The sequence below is a fragment of the Oreochromis niloticus genome, linkage group LG6 (assembly GCF_001858045.2).
Source record: "Oreochromis niloticus isolate F11D_XX linkage group LG6, O_niloticus_UMD_NMBU, whole genome shotgun sequence".
Lineage (NCBI taxonomy): Eukaryota > Metazoa > Chordata > Actinopteri > Cichliformes > Cichlidae > Oreochromis > Oreochromis niloticus.
In genome coordinates this window covers 7,211,061-7,232,597 of record NC_031971.2, presented here as the reverse complement: position 1 = coordinate 7,232,597, position 21,537 = coordinate 7,211,061, and the positions used below count along the sequence as shown (strand labels likewise).

Sequence of the window (21,537 nt, the reverse complement as noted above, 5' to 3'; positions counted from 1 at the left end):
ATAACCTTTTGTGAACTCTTACTGGAGATTAAGGGTCACAATATATGTGAAATGATTAACTACTGTCCTCAAGTCATAATAAGAAGATTCCAGTACATAAAAATATAGATCTAAGATAAAAACAGGTCATACCATACTATAATTGCATGTTTAGACTCGTGCTTGAGACTTTGTGTACTCTCATGTATTAGGCCATTTCTGATGCCCTATTAATGCCACCAAAATAAAAATCAACAGATCAAGTCATGTGTCTGTGAACATTCTATAAGGAAATTGAACAGCTGAACCTTGACAATAATCTGTGCTTTTGGAGCCCACCTGTCTGTGACCTCGCCCGTCAGGCCCCTCGCTGGGCGACCGGGACCAGTGACGGTCGTGGGGATGCCTGTGGGAGTAGTCGTGGCGGTCGTGGCTGTACCGCTCCTTGTCCATAGATCCGTGATGATGGTGATGGTGATGGTGGTGACGACGGTCCTTGGTCCGGCCACGGTCCCGCTCGCGCTCCTTAGGTGGCAGATCACCTGACTGTGTAGTGGTGCTGAGGTCTGTGCCCAGGCCTGGCAAAGAGACGTCTCAGTTTACATTTAAACCAATAAACCAATAATTTTATTATCCTTGAGAACATATTAACAAAAATTCTACTCAAAGATATTCTTAATTCTCGAGAAGCCTTTATTCACTTGATTAACACGATAAACTTTTCATGTTTATTGTAAAGCTAAAATTCTTAAAACTGAAAAAACATGCAAGAGGAAAATCCACTCCAGTTGTGCAGTCAAATGCAGAACATCTCCACTCCAGAGTCGATGTGGCAGAGCAGAGGATTCTTCATCAGATTAGAGAGCTCTTCAATTATAAAAGGGTTTTAGAGGTTAACTCTGTCAGCGTTGTTGGATTAGTTTTACAGCTGAAGCATGCAATTTGGACTCGCAATTAATGATGAAGTGCGCTGTCTGCTAGTGCAATGTTCTTTTCAAGGACTTCTTTGTGCCAAGATTTGAATTGCATTAATATTTGTGAATACGATGATCTGTAAATGTATGTTTACTTAGGTAAATGGAGCAACTGCTGCTGAATTACTCTTGACCTAGCTGCAAACAACAAAGCACGCAGTACTATATGTAGAAGTTTCTAAATGTCCATATGTTTCAATCTTAAAAGGTACTATCAAGGTACTGTTTTGTCGGAAATCAATTGCAAGTAGTTGCAGTCACCATCTGGTCACCCAGAGGTTCATTGGACTTTACTCTGAATCGCTCTGCGACAACTTTCGATCACAAGGTGATTATATAGGTGTCATGGTCCCTGTGCCTCCCCGGCCAGCCCAGTGTGACCACAAGTGTTTGTTGTTTCTCTCTCTCTCTCTCTCTCCCCTACCTGTCTGCCTGGGCGGAGCTCTGACTGGGCTCCCGCCCTTGGCCCACGCACCTGCAGCTGATCTCGAGTGATTTGCAGTGGATCTCTGGGTCTTCTTAAGGCTGGGGCTCTGAGCTATTCGTCGCTGGAATATTGAGTAACCTCGGTAGTAAGCTCCAGAGTGTTAGTTTCTTGTTGCCTTTTGGCGTTGTTGCTTCGTGTGATTAATCGCTTGTTTCCTGTGGACAGGAATCCCTTTCCCTTGGTGCCCTGGGTGTGCTTAGTTGCTGATGTGCGGTGTTTCTGGATTCCCTCGTGTGTGAAGAGCCCCTTTCCCGGATTCCCCTGTGCCCTGGATCCCCCTTGCCCTCTCACCTGTATATAGTCGCACCTGGTGTCGTGTATCAATAAAAGGAACTGTATTTTAGCTGCCTCGTCTGCGCTTGAGTCCGTCCACCATCGTGACAATAGGTTGCATGGTGGGAGACAACCTGTCTCCTAACAATTATGGTCCTTCTAGGACTAACTACAACCACTGATTGGTGAAGGTTTGTAAACCATTACAATCTAATGCATAAATGCAGTGCTAACGTATCGCAATCATGAGCGAAACTCATCTGTCACATGACCTTTGCAATAGGAGACTCAGCTGGTTGTCAGCTGGTTGTATTCCAGTTCTATTCCTATATAAAAGCAAGGTTGCTGAGTCAATTTGCAATTAAACCATTGCCCAACAACGGACCTAGCAACTAGGTCACTATTTGTAGAGGAATTTCTCAATTTCTGTTTCAAATCTATGAGGCTCTAGTTTGGCTCTGAATGTAAGCAGTTAACGTGAATTTCTGTGTATATAGAAGGCAACAGCTTTCTGATGCAAAAATGTTAGTTTGAAGATGGCAGGTAGTTGCAGACCTGGTCACCCTTGTTGAAGTCAAAGGCAGCAGATTACAAGTTCATTGCACACAGTTGCAATAAATTTTTGCACGTTTTGGTCCTTAAACTTAATAAGTTAAATGAAAACAACATCCAACTTGAGGCTAATGTTTCATTTTACAAATATCCATTTTAAAGCTAAATGGAAAAGCTAATCAATTCCTGTGACCTTCCAGTCATTAACTTTAGAGAAGGAAAAGCATGTTTACAGCTGAACTGGACTTGGACTGTTTATGTGTCTTTTGTAGCATTTTTAATTCACTTATTTTGCAATTGTGGTTATGTGTACTAGCATATATATTACAAGAAATCTGTGTTACATTTTTTTTTGAGTAGATATTCTAATACATTATTTGTATTTCAACATTAATAAGCACCTAGTCTCTGAATACTTGTATAGGTTTATATCTTGCTAACCAAGCTAATGTTACTAACACATATTGTTACTTTAGTGACAATCAATAATAATTGATTTCTCATAGTGTCACAAATCACAAACCAATGGGTATTTTTTTTATTCAGTCTACTGGTCAAACACACGTTTCTTATGCTAACATGGCTAACATGCTAAAATTTAGCGTGTGAGGTTGAATTTTCTTAGTGTTATTTTTCAGCTAAACCATCTATGATGTAGTATAGTTTAGCATATCATATTAAAATGCCACATACTAATACAAATTGTAGCCTGTTAGCAAGACTTAAGTTTCTCCTTGTGTTATTCGTGTAAAGAGACTTGGTGACATGAGAAAACTCCTTTCTTCCAAAGCACAACCTGTGCTTGAATGAAGTGAAGTCTTATTATTTTGTCTACTTATTTCCAAGCCCCAGTTTTTTTTCCGGACTCTATATAAAAGCAAAGTTAAATCAGCAAATAAGTTAAATGCTCATGAACAACCACAATAAACTTGCCCTAAATTTGTGATTGTCCATGACTGTACATCCAATTTACATTATTTAATTTTAACACTAATTTTAAGTTACAGTTTTAAGGATCTTCTCATGGTGTTAAACATGACAGTCTGACCACAGCAATCAAAACACCAGTCAGCTTAGCCACACCATCTGTACGCAGACGACACACTGCTCTCACACTGAGATTTATGGCTCATCTTTCTTTGGTGAACTGAACACTGGTGCACATGTTGGTCTGATTTCAAAGGAGACAACCAGTCTGAGTTACTCACCCGTATCTGCGTCGGTGTATCTGGTCAGGGAGCGCTGTGAGGTGCGGTGGCTTCTGTCCCTGTGCCTGCGTCCTCCATGTCTCCCCTCCTCAGACACCACCCTCTCCAGCGAGTAGTCGTCCAGCCTCACGCCCCGGCCTGTGCGCCCGTGAACTAGGCTGGACGTGGAGCGACGCATCGGACTTGTGTCAGTAATGGTCTGCGAGGACAAAGGAGACAGAGTAGAAGAAAATACAGAAGAGGGAGATAGAGGCAGATAGAGAAATCATAAGGTAGGGGAGAGAAAGATAAAAAGAAGTGAGATTTAAGGCCTTGGACTGCTGGAGTGGAGTCCGTCCTCATGTCTGAGAAGGACACCAGTCACTTCAGTGACTTTTGCTGAGTATATAACATTACAGTATTGGGCATATAAGTGCTGTATGATCAAATGCCAACTCTTGATTTAGATGTGTGGTGGTTCAGAACAGGACAGCAATTCAGGATTTCAGAAGGTGCAGTTTGATTTGATAATATGAATATTTGGCTTGTGTGCTGTAGTGTGTGGTGACCTATACAGATCTAAATATGATTTCTGAATAGCCTAATCTGACCCCAGCTAACGGATTTAGCATTCATGTAACTTGAAGGAAAGGACCTGGAATCCCTTAGTATTAAGTCTAAGTATGAAACAACATGTGACACCATGCCTCTTCACCAAAATATGGTGATATGAAACACACAGATATAAACAGGGAACTCACAGGGAGAGGAGAAAAGGGTAGCGCGACAGAGAACAAGCATGAGGTTGAGCTTTAGAAACCATGCCTCACATGCACAGAGGAGCTATATTGCGCTTTTCCCCACGGCAGCCATATTTCATTTACATCACACTCGGGTTGAGATACCAGACAGTCTTTTTATGGTTTGATTTATAATTAAAAACACAAATTGCAAAGCTGAAAATTCCACATTACTTGGCATTTCTTAAAAAATGTGTATATATTTATAGCTATGAATGGAAAAAGAACAGATTTTATGTAACTTTTGCTTTATTATAATTAACTGGATGACAAAAATGTCATGCCAGAGGTATGAAACACATGGTAGGAGAGTCTTAGTCCTCATCATTAATGAGAATGATACAAAGATGGTGTGGGAGGAAAACATTACGCCAATCTGACAATAGAGCACCAAGGGTTACATCTTGTTCAAAGACTGATCTTGTTTCTCAGTACATGCATACTTTCTAAGTATGATCGAATATAAATCAAATATGGACACTATGCGGATAAGACAATCCATCATTCTAGGCGCTCTGAGTCAGAGCAAAAGCTCTACAAGAACTCAACAGGAAAATCCTATAAAAAAACCCATTAAGACAAAATGTTTTACTGTCCACTGGCTGTTTGAATAAACAAAATAATGAAGAAAATATCAAAATCAGGTTTAATATAATCAGTGAACGGGTGATGTGGTAAAGCTTTACTTAAAAAGAAAAAAAAATAAAGTCTACATTAACTTCCTGCTCACTCTGAAGGCTCATCTGCTCATCTCATCTACTCACAGCTAAAATGTGACCTACAACATATATACTGGGACCAGTTCTACATGATTTTCCTGCTGGGTTCATTGTCAGGCTTCTCTGCCGGGGAAAAAGACCCTGCCCACACTGTGAACCCCCACAAAGCCTCACATTAACTCGATGATAAAGCAGGTCAGTCTGCAAGCAGCAGGCCAGACAAAGACAAACACAGGAGGATTCTCTGCCCTGAGACGAACGTCACGACTTACAGACAGCAGTTTGTACACTTGGAGCAGCCTAACACAAGCCATGCATGTTCTTTGAGTGGCTGGCAGTATAGAAATGTGTACACCCTTAATCCACCTACACACACACACACACACACACACACACACACACACACACACACACACACACACGTGCACAGAAAAACTTGTGTTGGACTTCGAATAGTTTATTTTGACAAAAAGCCTCATTTCTCCATTTTAAGTTGATGAGTTTGACAAAACAGCATTTTGTAAAGTGATGGTTTATTGAAGAATAAATAAATATCATTAAAAACCATTAGATATACTTTTCCCCCCATTATTTGGACACTACAAAGGCCAAAGCTAATATCAAAAAGTTGCATTGTTACAGCCATAAATCGTAGAAACTTTACCTGCTGCCACTTTCAGTGTTTTCAACATGGATCTTCAAGTTTCAGAGAGAGGATCAAATTCTGTGTCAGACTGACCCACCCTCGACGTAGAGGAGCTCCACCCTTCATGAGAGCTAGATTTCTGGCTATAATCCAGAGACCAAACAGAACTTTTGAGTGGAAGACTCCATCTGTGTCCAAATCTGAAGACAGTGCATTAGGTGAGGAGCATGATCAGGAGTACATCTGTCTTTTTTTTTTTTATTTAAAAGGTTGTTCCCCAAGAAGCTGTCCCAAGAGTCAGACTGTCAGAGTTTCAGCTGAATGTTCTGAAAATTCTGACTGAGAACAATCAGCACTGCGGTGTGTCTTTGGCTAGAATAACAATATTCAGTCAGTACCGACCCGACTTGCCCGATTTGACAACTCTTCCCTCGTACTAGTAAGTTTTTTATTTCGTTTTAAGTTTTGGTTTTTAACTGAGTTTAAGTTCAGTTTCAGAGGATGTTTTTGTGTTTCAGTTTCAGTGTCTTTAGTTAGTTTATCAGTCTCTTTTGTGGTCTTATTGTATACCTTTTGAGAGCAGTTAACTCACATTCTTGTAGACATCCAAGCTCTCAGTAAACTAGTCCATTAATGCCTCATCAGGCAGGTTTTTTTCATTTTTATGTTTCATCCCTAGTTATACTGTTAATTATGAATTGAAAGCAACTTAAAGTAAGGTGCTGAACACAACGCAGCTACATCATGAGCATCACACTCTGCCTTTCATGCCACCTTTTATGCTACTGAACATCAGGCTTTGACTAAAGCAACATCTTGCCTCATTGGCATACCACTTTCTCTCGCATCCACAGTGAGACTTTGACACGTCATGCATGAGTAATGACATGCCGGCACCCTGCCTATCCCCGGTACTGGCCAACAGTCACATATCAGGGCAGTCCATGCTTTTCATCATACACTGTTGACCCGGTCTGCAGTGATGCAAAGGATTCAAATGCACAGGTAATAGACACACACAGACGAGCACACACAGACGCTGCGTACGAGCCGGACCCCTGTGAAACTCTCACAGGGAGTGAGAACAATGGAGCGCAGAGCGAGCTCAACATGAGCAAACTCGAGAAAGAAAAAGGAAGAAGAAAAAGAGAGACTCAGATAGCTCAAAGAAAAGCCGACAGAAGAGGAAGACAGAGGAGGAAGGCCTGATCAAAGTAGATCTGAACAGTGACAATTAGGTCAAAGCTGAATCAAAGAGGCTCGAGTGCCAGATGGGTGGGGTTCACTGCATTAATGTAATACAGAGGTTGACTTTTTCTAAAGGTGCATCAATGGAGGACACAACCCATTACCGCAAAAAACTATATGTAGACAACACAGAGATTTCTTTTAAAAAGGCATAAAATTCCTGCTTGATACTGACTTTCATATTGTGTCTACAGACATGAACACAAAAGTGTTGCACAGCACTGAAAATGGTGGCTTTTGAAAACTAGATAGACGTTTGATTTATCTGAAAATTGGGAAAATCGCTGAGTTTCTTTCCAAGAGATGAATACCCTTTGCTCAGAACACTTGAGTGTGCAATTGGCCACTCTGGAAACACTGGAATATTTGGTGAATGAGCAGAAGCAAAGAGGTTTTGAATTTCTATTCAACCGACTGACCCACTTGGTCCCACCTCAGTGTTTGATTGAAAACTCAATCATGGCCCGTGAACACGCTGAATAGCTGTTGAAGAACAAATGTCGGCCATACAGAGTGCTGAAAATTTTGCTGAAATGAAAAGGATGTGGAAACGCAAAATGCCCTGAATACCAGGGCAGGGGCAGTTTCTTTGACACCGAATGGCGAGTCGAACTGTTTCACTGCTGTTCAGCTCCACCCATGTGGCACCTGACGTGGGGCGGAATGACCAGCAAAACTACAATCTGCTGCAGATCCAGTTTGGAAAGACAGACCAGCAGAGAGAGACAGAGGAAACTAGCGGGGGAGAGGGCAGATGGAGATAGAGCAAGAGGTACATACACTGAGGTTATTTCCGCGAGGCCTGTGTCTCCTCCGCTGCAGAGCAGGCAAACACAGAGATGATAACGTAGAGCAGAGCAGTGTAGCACACACACGCACACAGAGCACAGGCCCGACGTAGCATAGCCGCCAGGACCCGAGGAGAAAAAAGGATGGAGAGAGAGAAATCGATAAAAGGATAAGACAGTGATTTGCGGAGGAGAGAAAGAGAGGATTTGTTTTTTGAAGAGGACAGATGAGGATGTCGGACAAAAACACAGGAGGATGAAAAATGAGATACAATAAAATAACATAAAGGAAGTAATGAAGGAGGAGTTGGGGTGCAGAGACAGGAGAAAGAGAGAAAGAGAGAGTTCAGTTAATTTCAAGACGTCCAGCGCGCAGCACGCATCAGAGCCAAGAGATCTGCGGGCGAGCGAGAGGAGACAGAGGACATCCCCACACACACACACACACTTACACACACACACACTCTTACACACACACACTTACCGAAATAGCACGAGCACTCTGGAAGGCAGAGCAGTGTTAGAATACAGTAAGTAACAGTGTACAGACACACATGTATACTGTTTACACAACACACACGCTTAAACACAGATACACACTCACAGATACACGCACAGGATATTTTCTACAGAACGAGCTAGCTTTCCGTAGTTTCTGGATACTTTACGATTATAGAGAGATTTTTCATTTCAAAGCAGCGTCATATTAAACTACGCTAAACCTCAACTCTATTTTCCAGAGTTGAAGACTTAGCAATGTTCAAATCTATAGGTAACAGACGTGGGTCAAGCAGTGTTTGCTTTAATGAGTGCATACTAGTGCGCAGGTACTAAATATGAAAAGCATCTAAGACAATACAGTACAATAAATCACAGCTATGGTCCACATCACCTTGTTAAACATTTGTTTGCTGACTCTGTTTTCCTAACATTGGATAACTGTACAACAATGTGAGGGTAAGGTGATAAGTGTTAGCTTTATTGTAACGTTACATTTAATAAGTGCTTCCACACAAACATGAGTAAAAAGGTATAAGCTGATTTTTTATTATATACACAATCCTGCTGTTTACTCCAACTGCTCGGACAGAAAAGCCTTATGAAGGAACCAACATACCAAAGTGAGAGCAACATGACGTGATGCAGTGAAATGCTGTGGACATGATTGTGTTGGTGTGTGTGTAACTGCAGCCAGAGGCTTCAAAGTAAGTACATAGGTCCACAAGAGCTGTATGTGACATGTGCTGAAATGTTTGATTAGTGGAGTTTCAATAATCCTTCTTTAAAGTAAAAAGCAGATTTATTGTGCTATTTAATTAGATCCTTACTGAACTATTGCAACACCTGCCTTGGCGTAACACACCTCTGATTGTGGAGTGCTGGAAAAGCTCTCTGTTTGATTGGATTTGTGTGCCACAGTTAGGTGAGGATACACAAACCTGATCTCCAGATGTATTGAATCTTTTTGTTGCCAAAGTTTTGTCAGTTAAAAAAAACAGGCACGCCTTACATGTGTGCACCCATCATCATACACGCCACAGCTTCATTTCAGTGACAGTGTGGGTAGCTGAGATCACGCTCTTCATCCTGTCAGCCATGCCCCAATATAATGAACTGATGACCCACTTTTTGTGTAACTTTCATGTCAAAAACCGTGTGCTTTGTTTGCCTTTAAGTGTTGCAGACACTGAGTTTTATTTATTTCGCAGCTGAAGAGTGACTCTGGCCACAGTTCACACGGGACAGACACACCAAGGATTCAATGGAAATGAAGCGGGGAGCCATGACAGGGGAGGGGTTAAATATTCTCGACACACAGGTCTTCTAGATGTATATTAATATACATATCTAGGACACTGATCCAGCTTTCAGACCCAGTTTTACATTCTGCAGTGCTGCTCAGAGATGGAGCTTGGAGATGAGCAGTGATGGGTCAGCTGCTGGAGGAGTGAAGGGTGAAAGGGAGGCAGTGCTGGTTGGAGGACGGGTGGAAAAAGAGTAGGGAAGGGAAACGAGACAGAGGGAAGTGAATTTACAGCAGTCTCCTGCCCTGACATTGCATCCTAAGTGGCACGTCTCATTCAGAGACCCATAGTTACCTGAAATGCTTTAAGAAATATGAAAAATGATTATTTGAACAAGAAGGTTTTAGATGATGTCAGACTCGTTCCTCTTTATTTGTTTTAGGATGCAGAGAGACGCTTTTTCCAATTCACTTCAGCTGTCAGGCATAATGTGAGAGAGTAAGGATGACAGTGAGTGATGGTGAGATGAAGGTGCTCACTTGGTTGTCTGCCGAGAGGCGGGGCATGGAGAGGGTCCGCCCATGCCCATCCATTGGGTGATAGGGCTCAGTGTCGGAGTACCCGTCCCGCCCCATCTCCCTCATCTCTACCGTCTGTAAAACACAATGAGAGGGGGCGTGACCACTGTCTGCTGAGGGGGAGACTCACTGACGAATCGAGCGAGGGGCATGACATGATGTTAATGAGTTACAAGGATAGGATTATTCATATGATATTAGTTTTCTTTTTTTTTTCAATTGCAGGATGATAATAGGACAATTTATGCAACAAGCTGCATAAATTTAGTGTGGGGATGGATTAGGTCAGCTTAGAAACTATAAAACCACATAACCATAATATATTTAGATCCAAAATCCAACAAGGAAATACTTCTTTGGAACCACTGGAAAACTATTTTAGTATCAAGCTGCCAACCCTCTCAAAACTGGAGCCTCTCAAGAGCTCAACAGCAAACTTACACAACTTGTAATTCACATTACGTCTTTGTGCAGCCGTTATGGGATTCAGAAGAGAGACGAGGCACTGGGGAGTAGGAGCACCCCAACAGACAAGCGGAAGTAAAGGAATAGTGGGGAGGAAAAGGTGTACGTCACAAAACACATCTGTCAACTTCAAGCCACTGACTCGAGAGGAGGTTGGAGAGGAAACAGGAAAACTCAAGGGAGAGGAAGATGGTTAGACTGAGAGAATAAGGGAGGGGGGACATGGACTAGGAGGAGGAAGATGGAGAAAGAGAACGAAAGAAGAAAAGTGGGCACGTCTGGAAAAAGAAAAAGACTGCTGTTGTTCCTGCGGAGTAACGGCAGCAACATCGAAACGGCAGGAGTGAAGGAGCTGATTAAGCGCTAATACGTTTTTTTTTAAAAAGTCCAGTTCTGTAAAGGTGTCTTCCATGGCTTAGATGCCTATCCATCCACTTGTGTGCTTAGATATAATTACAAAAAGATAAATAAATAAAATAAAATGCTCGCCAAGGAGCAAAGGAAACCAGGAGGTTTTACTTCTAAGTTAGTGACTCACCTTACCTGTCTTTAACTACTCTCTTTAGAAAGCTGTGCTTTTCACTTTACAGTGCAGAGCTCTGAACATTTTTACAGCTTAATATAAGATTGTTTCAGCTTTGAATTAGCAGCGGACACTGAAGTGGAGAAAACCCTCTAAAATCTTTTGAACTGTATTTATTTAGCAGGAAGTTTTACATGTTAGATGCTTTATAAAAACGTCATAGCAAGTAGGGTCACTGAGTAGCTACACAAGCTGAAAAACCCTGCAGAAGTAGATTGTTGAGTAGGGATTGCAGTTTCTTCCCTCCAAATAATTAGATGCAGTCTTATAGTTACATGTATCCTTCTCTATTATGTCCACAGATATTACTAGACCAGTAGAAACCAGTGGAAGCAGGGACTGGTTGGGTTTAGACTGATGTTACCACGGTGACAACATGCGTGTTCGGTGTCATTATACCTGGGGGTTGTGACGGTTGTCGTGGAGGTCGTCGGGGTAGGGTCTGTCCGGGCTCCAGTTACCCGTCTTTTGGAACATTTCCTGGGCTTTGGCTGTCACCCATGACTGGCTTTCAGTCATGCCACCCTCAGGAGCTCTGGCACACACACACACACACACACACACACACACACACACACACCCAAACATAAATATGAATATTATTGGAATGCTAGGGATACTGTAATTTTTCAGTAATCCTTAATGTAACAACACCGAATTTCCAGAAGACTAAGGAATTAATTGGGTGGGATCAATATGTCGGCTACTACTGACCTGTTTACTGATTTATAGAGTCCGTCTAAACGGCAGCTGTACTTCAAGCTTAATTTTAATCTTAGCATGGTAACATGATTACAGATACTACAATTATTATATTGTTGCTTATACTCATGTCTTGATAAACAGCGCTAGTACTTTTTCTGTACCCTCAAGATTTATGTTTACACTAAATTTAAAATCCAGGGTTTGGAAATGAAAATGAAAACAAAATTACATTTTTATCTACACTTGAGGAAAAACTAACATCATAATTAACTGAAAAATAACTATGTTACAGAGATCACAGTGTATATTTGTCAGAGGTTTGTTTTAAGGATTAGGGTTTCTTTACCTCAAACTTCTCATTCATAGTAAAACATCAGTATATCATTTGGTTTGATGTGACGATATGATTAAAAAAAACAGAAGCATGAGATTCAGCTGAGGTGCTGTGGATGAGCTGGTGCGAGCTAGTGGCACCATCTTTCTCTGCAAAGACTTTAATAAGTCTTTAATAAGAGAATAATAATAAAGTTATCAAAATTCCAGCAAACTTTGGAGCACCCTAACTGTGGCATGTTTTATAATCAATATCTTTCAAAGTTTAAATAAGGAGACCAAACTAAATAAGAGTTTTGATAACCTTCCAGATGTTTATAAGTCACATGATGCGTTATATTCTAAATTTTGGCTTCTAAAATATTATAGCGAAAAATGTAGTTGTAAAAGGTTTGGTCAAAAAAGAAAAGCACACTTTGCTTGTTTTTACTTTCAAACCTTTCCTTTCAGCTCACTATAGCTCACAATCAGTTTTAAATGGAATTGGCACAAAAAAAGGGGGGAAAATAAAAAAAAACAAAACAGATTTTTTACTTGATGTATAGTGTGCATGCGATAGTATGCATAATGTATTTGTACTGGACGTTTCTGTGTGAAGCGCCTCATTGCAGTGCGTATGGGTTTCCCCGTTTTCTACTCACATGCTATTGATGTTGTCTGGCTGCGTGCTGGAGAGGCCGTTCTGGCCCTGGCCTCCCTGGCCGTCCGTGCCGCCTCCCTCAGAGGGCGGCTCCATGCGCTGAAACATTAATGGCGTTCGGTTCTGTGTGAGATACACGACATGGCCTGCAGGCTTGCATCAGGCACACTCAGGGGGGCAGACACAGGACACAAACACAGGATGCACTCGCAGCATGCACCCACACGGGGGCGCCATCAGCAAGCACATGGCTGTGGGTATCCAAGGTAAAGTTTCCCCAAAGACTACTTGATCTGGAGTCTGCTTGCTACCCAGAAAGTGTTAAAGGGACACAGTTAACTCTGATATGTTGGATAGATATTCAGGGTAGCAAAACTGATCTCAGATCCGTGTCAGAGGGGAGCTTTTACCTTGAGGTAAGATTGCTCTTAAATCTCAGGTCTTGGACCAGGTTCCCATACTCACAAAATATATCTATATAGAGACATTTTACTCAAAAATCATATACTGATCTGCCAAGTTGTTTTGAGTAACATGCCATTTCAAGAGAAGTAGTAATCTGATCCTAAACCAGTAGTATTAAAAAGCAACTTCTGCTTCCATCAGACAGGTCAAAGGTCAAGCCGTTTTACTCTCAGGAGATCCTGTTTCAACAGAGTCCTCTCTGGAGTGGCTTAGCGTTGACGGTTCATGACTGTGAGAGCCCATGTCATGTCCCTCCATGGTCTGGAAGCTAAAGGCCGGAGGATAAATGACTGAAGAGCTGCTCAGAAACAAATTCAAACCTCTTCAGACACATCAGGCTGATCTGTTGGACAGGAAGTCTGGCTACAATGTGCACCATTAATAATGGCCAGCTTTGGTTAGCTGCTTAAAAATGGTGACATTATCTAAGCTCGCCACAGGAGACAGGTCATACTGATTGTGTCAGACACAGAGACAACCGATATGACTGATGACTTCTTCTGTTTGTTGTCACGAATGAAGTCACACAGATATTACTTTAAAAGAAGCCAGAAGGTTTTTGATCCTGTCCAACTGTCTTTTCCAGTGTCAAGAAAAAAATGGTTAAGTTTGTCTCTGAACAGTTTTGTTCTGGCACCAGAGCCACTGATGGATCCTGACAAAACTCATGGTAGAAATGTTTAGATGGATAGGATAATGACAAACAGAGAAACACTGAACACTACTGGCTCCAACTGAGTATGTTTCTGCAGTTGTATGTGTATGTGAATGAATGCTCCCATGATAGAATGATTACACAGGGGAGACACTGGTCTCAGGAATCTTCCCTCAACGTCCCCACAGACAGAGAAGGGAGCAGGCAGATTCAAAGAAACACAGGCTGAAGAGAATGGGTCTCGGTAAGAGAAACGTGGTGACAATCAACCTGGATTGACCAAATAGGGAGAGCTTGACAGGTCAAGGTCTCAACACTTCCTGGAAGAATAAATAGAAGACAGAAGGACACAGATGGCATGGAGGATGGGCACAAGGGACATCAGACAACATCCATGGTAAGGAAACAAAGTAGCCAACAAAGACAAAACAACAAAATACTGACAGACAACGATAACAAATAATGAGTAAGACATTACACACTTGACATGTGCACAGCAGGAAGGCATGGAGGCAAAGAGGTAAACAGATGAGTTGTTAAAGAAAGAAGCCACCCTTAGATTCTTTTATTAGTCATTTTCGGTCTAAAATAAATATTTGTCAATTTTACTTATTTTCTCTTTCTGATTTGGGGTCTGAGCAACAACAGGAAGCAGTCACGACCCGAACACCTCACCAAGGACCCATCAGGAAGCATTCTGGTCAGACTGCCTCAACTGCCTCCTTTCAATGTGGAGGAGCAGCACCTGTACTCTGCCTGTGTGTGCAACCTCATTCTTTAGGGTCACTAAAACACCTTGTGGCCATAAGTGAGGGTGGGAACATAGATCGACAGGTACAGCATCTAGATGAGATCAAAGTTATCACTGACGTTAAGTGACCTTAACCATTAACCATATGTTTTGAAGAAAAAAGAGTTTTCTCAAGACTTTGGAGAACATTTTGCGAAAGCTCAAAGATCACACATTTTCATTGTACAGTGCTGTTAGACCTTAGAGCAGAGGTTGGGAACTCCAGGCCTCGAGAGCCAGTGTCCTGCAGGTTTTACATCTCACTCTGGGTCAAAACACTTGAATCAAATTATTAGTTCATTACCAGGCCTCTGGAGAACTTCAAGACATGCTGCGGAGATAATTTAGCCATTTAAATCAGTTGTGTTGGATCAAGGACACATCTAAAACCTGCAGGACACTGGCTCTCGAGGCCTGGAGTTCCCTACCCCTGCCTTAGAGGGTTAACCAAAAGTGGGCTTGTTGGCTCAGAAACTAAGGAAAGCAGCTTTCACTAGGGAGCACTTAAATCTGAAAAGCCACATCCAGGCAGTTCTGTTTACTAATTACTGTTTGCTAAAGAAATCAGCGTTCTATGTAAATGTGAAAACTTTCCTTCATGCTGGGTGTGAAAAAATAACTTCTGACGCGTGTGTTTCTTTTTCACTTGTGTGCCTTTATTGTGTGTGCTTTGGCCACACATTGCACATTACAGAGGGTGGATAGTGTTACTTTAACGGCAGGATCCCAGTGACAATGCTATGGGTAATGCCGCAGGGGGATGATAGGATGACTGAAACGTGAAGCCAAATGCCCAACCCTACTGGGTATCCAAACCTGATGCTACAGAAAAAAACACGACTTCTCTAAATATACACGTGAAGATTTTGGGTGGATTCTTCCTTCAAAGCAGGATGGTAATATAAAAACAAAGACTGCAGCAGAAAAGTGGAAAGCAGTCGTGAGACAAAGTAGAGATGGCGAGATGGTTAAAGTCATCGTGCACTGCTGATGTTGAGAGAGCCGGTGTCGAACTGTCCATTCAGTCCGATGGGATAGCTGCATTCAGGACACACGCTGTTTTTGGCATGATGTAGTGTTGGTAAGAGAAAGGAACAACATACTCTCCATTCACCAATGCACTCCTTCATTCGACAAAATGGAAATCTGGAGACAAGACATGCATCTGAGTCAGTAAGAATGAGCCTGACACCATTTGATGGGCAAATCTAGGAGCGATTGCACAAGTGGAGAGATGTTTCCACACAAGCGAGTGCATCTTAAAGGCATTCATTGACACGAGGGGACGAGCACTGACAAGGAACAAAGGTAAGGCCATGTGGTATCATCATCATCATCATCATCATCATCATCATCATCACTGTTCAGAAGATTACAAGCAACAAAATCCTTAGTTTAATCTTTGGTTATGCTTTATCCTCCTTACCATGCTCAAATTATCCATGATAAAAAACAAACAAAACAAGTGAAAGTGTGGGGGAGGGTCAAGTTGCTAACTGTCTGGAAAAAATTATATAAAATAACCCTTTTAGCAAGCTTTGTGAAAAAAAGGCTTCTTGCTCTCTTGGTTAGCCAAGAGAGCAAGAAGGTACTAGAAAAAGTATGCAGATTTTTAGAAGCATGCTAAAAAAAGAGACGGTACAGGGCAAGAGGGAGGCAAGCTGTGTTCAGAAGTGTAGCTGGGAGTCAGTACAGGATTTAAATGTACAAGACATGTTTCTTATTCCTTTAAATCCATATCTGGCAGAAGAACGGCAAACAAGAGACGACCAGGAGGAGGAACACAAAAAGAAACAAGTCTTTCGGTATTTGGAATATTTCTCTGGCTCGGAGTCTACCTGTTCCTCTCGCAGGGCCTGCAGCTTTTTCGTCTTGCTCTGCCGGTAGTACTCCATGATCATCATGGCAGCGTAGATTTTGCCCACCGTCAAGTCTGTGGCTGCTGAGAAAATGACAAGTTACCCTGCAAGATTAGACCAGAGTGTGATGGGACCCTGAGCCATGGGGGAGGGATGGGAGTGGGGGACAAGACACAAACACTGACAGAGAAATACACAACATGCATAATCCACCAGCAGCTGGAGATCTTAGCTTAACATTAAAAAACAAAAACAAAACTGCAACATCAACAAAATACTCAGCATTTGCTTTTTCTGAGCTGAGGAGCTCCTAGCTTTAGCTGACAGAGGTACAAGCCGAGAATATTTGATCAGAGGTTACTGATACTTCTGAGCAAAGAAAAACTTTAGTTTCAGCAGTTTTGGTATGTGGATAAATAAATCAAATATATAAATAAAATAAATTAAAAGTTTACCAACCATTTAAGCAACTGGAAAAGTTTGAGTTTTGCTAGGAAGCATAAAGACTGGACTCTGGACCAATAGAAGAAGGTAATGTGGTCTGATGAGCCCAGATTTCCAGATTTACCCTGTTCTAGACTGATGGGCATGTCCCCATATCATCAAGCAATGACGTTTTTAAACAAAAAAAGGAAGTAACAGAGATTCTTGTTTTTGGGTTCATCCAAATTTCTCAAGAAGGCAGCAGCAGGGACAATTTCATGGTTTGATCCAAGAGCTGTATCATGACCGCTTTCATGCATTTCAGAATGTCAGTGGGACAGTTTGAGCTCTTGTTGGGAGAATAGGGACCACATCTGATTATTAGCGCAAATTTATTTAAACTGCTTCAGTCTGCACACAGTTACTGCTGCCACTGCAAGCCAATTTGCAACCCACCCCCACACCAGCTCCTCCATTTCATTCCATTATGACTTAATCAGTGTCATGTTTGTTATCAATGATATCTGCTCTGGATTTTACTGGTGTTCTTCCCACCTTAGGATTTCCACATATGCGTGTTGCAGGGTGGGAGGATCCCAGAACAAAGCCAATACGAAAACAAATGAATTCTTGGGAGAAATTTAACTTTCCCTCTATGGGCTCTGACAGGCTGTTTTCTCACTTCATAAGGTCTTTTTAGAGCAACAAAGAACTGAAAAAAGGTCTTATGAGGAAGCACACAGTCTGAAAGTACACATAGCAAATACCTTTAAATGTTAAAGGAGCATTTCTGGCGGTTCTTAAATGATATCTTGCTTATGAACACTGAAACTGTAGCTTGTCATGTTTTCAGAAAAATGTATATTGCACTTTCTAGGGGCAAATAAGAACCTGTATTACTGTATTATACTATCAAATACTTAACATTCAACAAACGAATACATTTTTTTGTTTTTTGGAAGAATATCAGTAACCACTGTGCAAACATTCCCGGATGAATCCTTAACTGAGAAAGGGTTAAGCTCACTTGCTGGTGTACTACAGACATATACAATATCACAACACAGTACAGTAACAAAGCTGGTAGTCTTTTCACAGGCAGATGCTGTTCTTCTATCTTATCGAAGGACATGCTCTTATTATTTCGCTATCATCTTATCATACAAGGAAAAGAAATTCCTTATAGCTTAATATGAAGGCTTAGGACTAGGCAGCCACCTCATTAAGAAACGTGGACACCACAGCCAAGTGATCCCTGAAAAAAACAGGAGCTCAATTTTTTTCTAAAAACTCCGGATATGTATCCCCAGAGTTTGGGTGAAACACATAAATATTTAAAATCAGAAAAATATTGAGCTTTGTTTTGACTGTCTATGAACACTGTGAGTTACTAGATTACACCGCGTACTTGTGGTGCCCTTTTCAAAGTGGCGTGGCTAAAAGTCTTCGAGCATTAAAACTGATATTAATGTGTGATAAGATATGACCACACATATCTTATATCTCAATCAATGCCATGCATTAGGTCAAAGTACTAAGAAGTAAACATGCACTATATTCCTTTTCATAAACTTACATTCATTACATTTGTATAAAGTTTTAATCCTAAAGTCTTCCTGTAGTGAAAAGACTTCTATAGAGGATCTTCTATAGTAGGCACCTCCTGATAACAGGAATGACTGAATGGGGGGATAGTTTGATGGTGTGGGTTTGTGTCCTGCTGTTTCTACTTTTATGTGACGCGTCTGTGTGCCCATGTGAATGTAAGTACGGTATGCTGTATCTATACATGTTATCTAAAGCGTAATTCCATTTAAAATCACTCAAAGCCGAGAAAGGTTCCCACCTTTTTTATGTAAAATTACTTTAGTATAGTTAGTGAAGGCATATCAAATTTTACTTTACTATAAACACTTTCTCAAGTACATGAGGGTGGGTCAAAACGTTGGTCCCTTAGTTTGCTGAATTTGAGCCCTCATGTCTTCATGAGAACTTAACAAGATACCCTGTGCGTATTCACCTTACAACAAAAGCCATCTTCAGGACTAAATTTATCCGATCAATGTGATATGCCCAGACTATAATATGGAACATGTGAGCACTAATGATGCTTCTCCATTTCAGAGCCATAAGCTATATTAGCAGATTACATTGACACAGGAGTTAGAGCTAGAAGCTGAGCCTGATACCAAAACATAAGGACCAAGTACACCCCATGATTGAACAGCTTGTCGGACCACCTTAGCTCCAATAACTTCAAGTAATCAGTTTTTCACATTGTTGTGGAGGAATTTTGGCCCACTGTTGTTTTTGTTCACTGAGGTCTGCAGGCATTCATTTAACTCTCCACGGCATTTTAATCAGGTTGCAGTCAGGACTTCATTGCAGCACCTTGATATTTTTCTTTTTCATCCATTCTATTGTAGATTTGTTTCTGTGCTTGGAATCATTGACCTGCTGTATGTTGGGCCAAGCTTTAGCTGTGGGAGACATGACCTCACATTTGAATGAGTTCATGTTGGACTGAATTAGTGCAAGGTGCCCAGGTGCTGTAAAACAATCCCAAATCATCACTCCACCACCGTGCTTGACAGCTGGTATGAGGTGTTTTCTTGTTGACATACTAATTTTTGGTTTTTGCCAAACGTGGTGCTAGTCATTATAGCCCAACACTTTTACTTTGGTTGTCCTGTAGAAAATGTACATAGAATCCTAAAAGGAGGTAAAAAGGAGACCTTTTGTGTTAACTTTTTAACCAAGTTTATTCAAAATGCACAATTTTGAAGTTTTCCCCAGTGATTGATCAGAAAACAAGTAAAACTTCCCAGTAACCAATTGATTCAGTGCCAAAAATTATTCTCTCCTGGACCTGGAGTTAAAATTACTCAAATTGATTAAGTGCCAAATTTTGACCCAATCTCATGTACAATGAAGGCTTTGAGGTATCTTCGAAAACTTCTAAAGTGTAAAGTTAACTGGATTTGGTTTCATTAAATGACTGACCCTGAACATAAATGACACGGTGTGACAAAGAGGCATCATCCATCTAAATTTACCGCCCAATTGATGATATTAGTCTGGTTTTATGCATGTACTATTTTGCTCTGGCCCAAAGTATTGGAGCAACATTTGCATGGAATTTGTAGATGTATGCATGTGTGTAAATACTGTTAATGTGTGTGTTTTTGTTGCTGTTCCCTGATCAGGAGATGCAAAGCAGTGAATGACACTGACTGGTAGAAGCTTTCCTCTTGGTGAGTTGGTGATCGGACACACACACACCACTTTGTGCTGTTTTCCTACAACTTACCCTTGTGAGGGGTAACCAGCAAGTCCAGTGTCTTCTGCGATAGGTTGGGCCAGATAGCCATCATCTCCTTTCTAAGCTCCGCATCCATCTGGTGCTTATCTGCACCACCTGGGTAGCACGTACCAAAAGCGTCCATGCACACACATTGAACATTTGTAGACACATGGAGACGTCCGACCACATGTGAAGAGCCCCCAGACACAAAAAGAGCAAGGTACCGACCAAAAGAGAGGCACAATGGCATGAAATCCCAAAAGAAATATATTATTCCATTCAGGCATCCAAACATTCACCCAAAAACAAAAAAGTAATTTGTTAGCAATTTGTCATATTTGCTACAATAATCTAAAATATACTTCTCAAGAGAAAGAGACAGAAACTGTGAAGAAAGAGACTCAAAGTGTCACAGTACTTCATATCATACCCTTAGCAATCTTTATGTCCAGTGCTGTCCTTATCAGAGCCATGAGCGTGGAGTTAAAATGCACCGTGTTGTCATCAGCAACCGGTAGATCCATGCGCAGCAGCCTCTGTGGAAAGCCAGTCAGGGATGAGAGGATGAGAAAGGGATGTGTCCCTGCTGAACTGTGGTGTGCCTGAACCTCCAGGAAGGGGAGGGGATGAGGGGTTGGGGGCAGGGTTGAGAGAGCTCCATAGACTACAGCCAATTCCAGCTGGACAGGATTTGTCCAGGTTTTAGTCAATATTCCCTGAGAGAGATTAGAATTAAGGCATGGATGCCTAAGTGTAAAGTCAGTGAATCCTCTGATAAACGTGTGCCATATAGAGTGACTCTTGAGAATTCGTGGTTAGGTCTGCTGCACAGCTTTGCTAATTTTTTGCATTGGCAAGTGCAAGAGCATTTGCGTGATGACAGAATGTTGAATAGTCGAGTTCCTGTGTCTCCTGTTTTTTTTTTTTTCCAGTGATACTCTACGAAACAGCACAGCTATATCCAGTGAGGGCCATCTGCTGCTAAGCAACTGTGAGAGCTGAGAACCACAAGGAAGAACAATCGGAGCCGAAATGGCCTCCGACCCAACCTGTGCCCATGTTCCCTAAATGTGTGAATGCATGGGTGCATTTACACATCTCTGTTGTTACACACATATAGATAGATATAACACTACACATACACAGACCCACCCCACCCCCACCCCACCCTACCCCAACAATCATCCCTCCCCTCCCACTTACACACAATTATTTGCACAGACTGCAATTAAGAGTGCTTAATTGGAGTCCTTTAGAGACAAAATAAGTTGACTGAAGAACAATAACAGTATCACTGGTGTAATTCTGCTATTTTTCAGGAGACTGCTGTGGTTTTGTT

The 21,537-nt window shown here is 41.5% G+C and overlaps 1 protein-coding gene and 1 long non-coding RNA gene across 2 annotated transcripts in view; one reads left to right on the top strand and one right to left on the bottom strand.

The window, feature by feature from the left end:
- Positions 1-21,537, bottom strand: part of cacna1ab (calcium channel, voltage-dependent, P/Q type, alpha 1A subunit, b) — a 158,182-nt gene that overhangs the window by 9,269 nt on the left and 127,376 nt on the right. The window contains 9 exon segments of the mRNA XM_019360310.2: positions 319-557; positions 3,474-3,672; positions 7,646-7,681; positions 9,938-10,051; positions 11,424-11,559; positions 12,704-12,825; positions 16,451-16,551; positions 20,205-20,312; positions 20,629-20,734. Coding sequence (XP_019215855.2) covers positions 319-557; positions 3,474-3,672; positions 7,646-7,681; positions 9,938-10,051; positions 11,424-11,559; positions 12,704-12,825; positions 16,451-16,551; positions 20,205-20,312; positions 20,629-20,734 — 1,161 coding nt within the window.
- Positions 570-1,783, top strand: LOC109202559 (uncharacterized). Its single transcript, XR_002062482.1, has 2 exons — positions 570-1,522; positions 1,606-1,783. It is a non-coding gene; the product is annotated as an uncharacterized LOC109202559 (long non-coding RNA).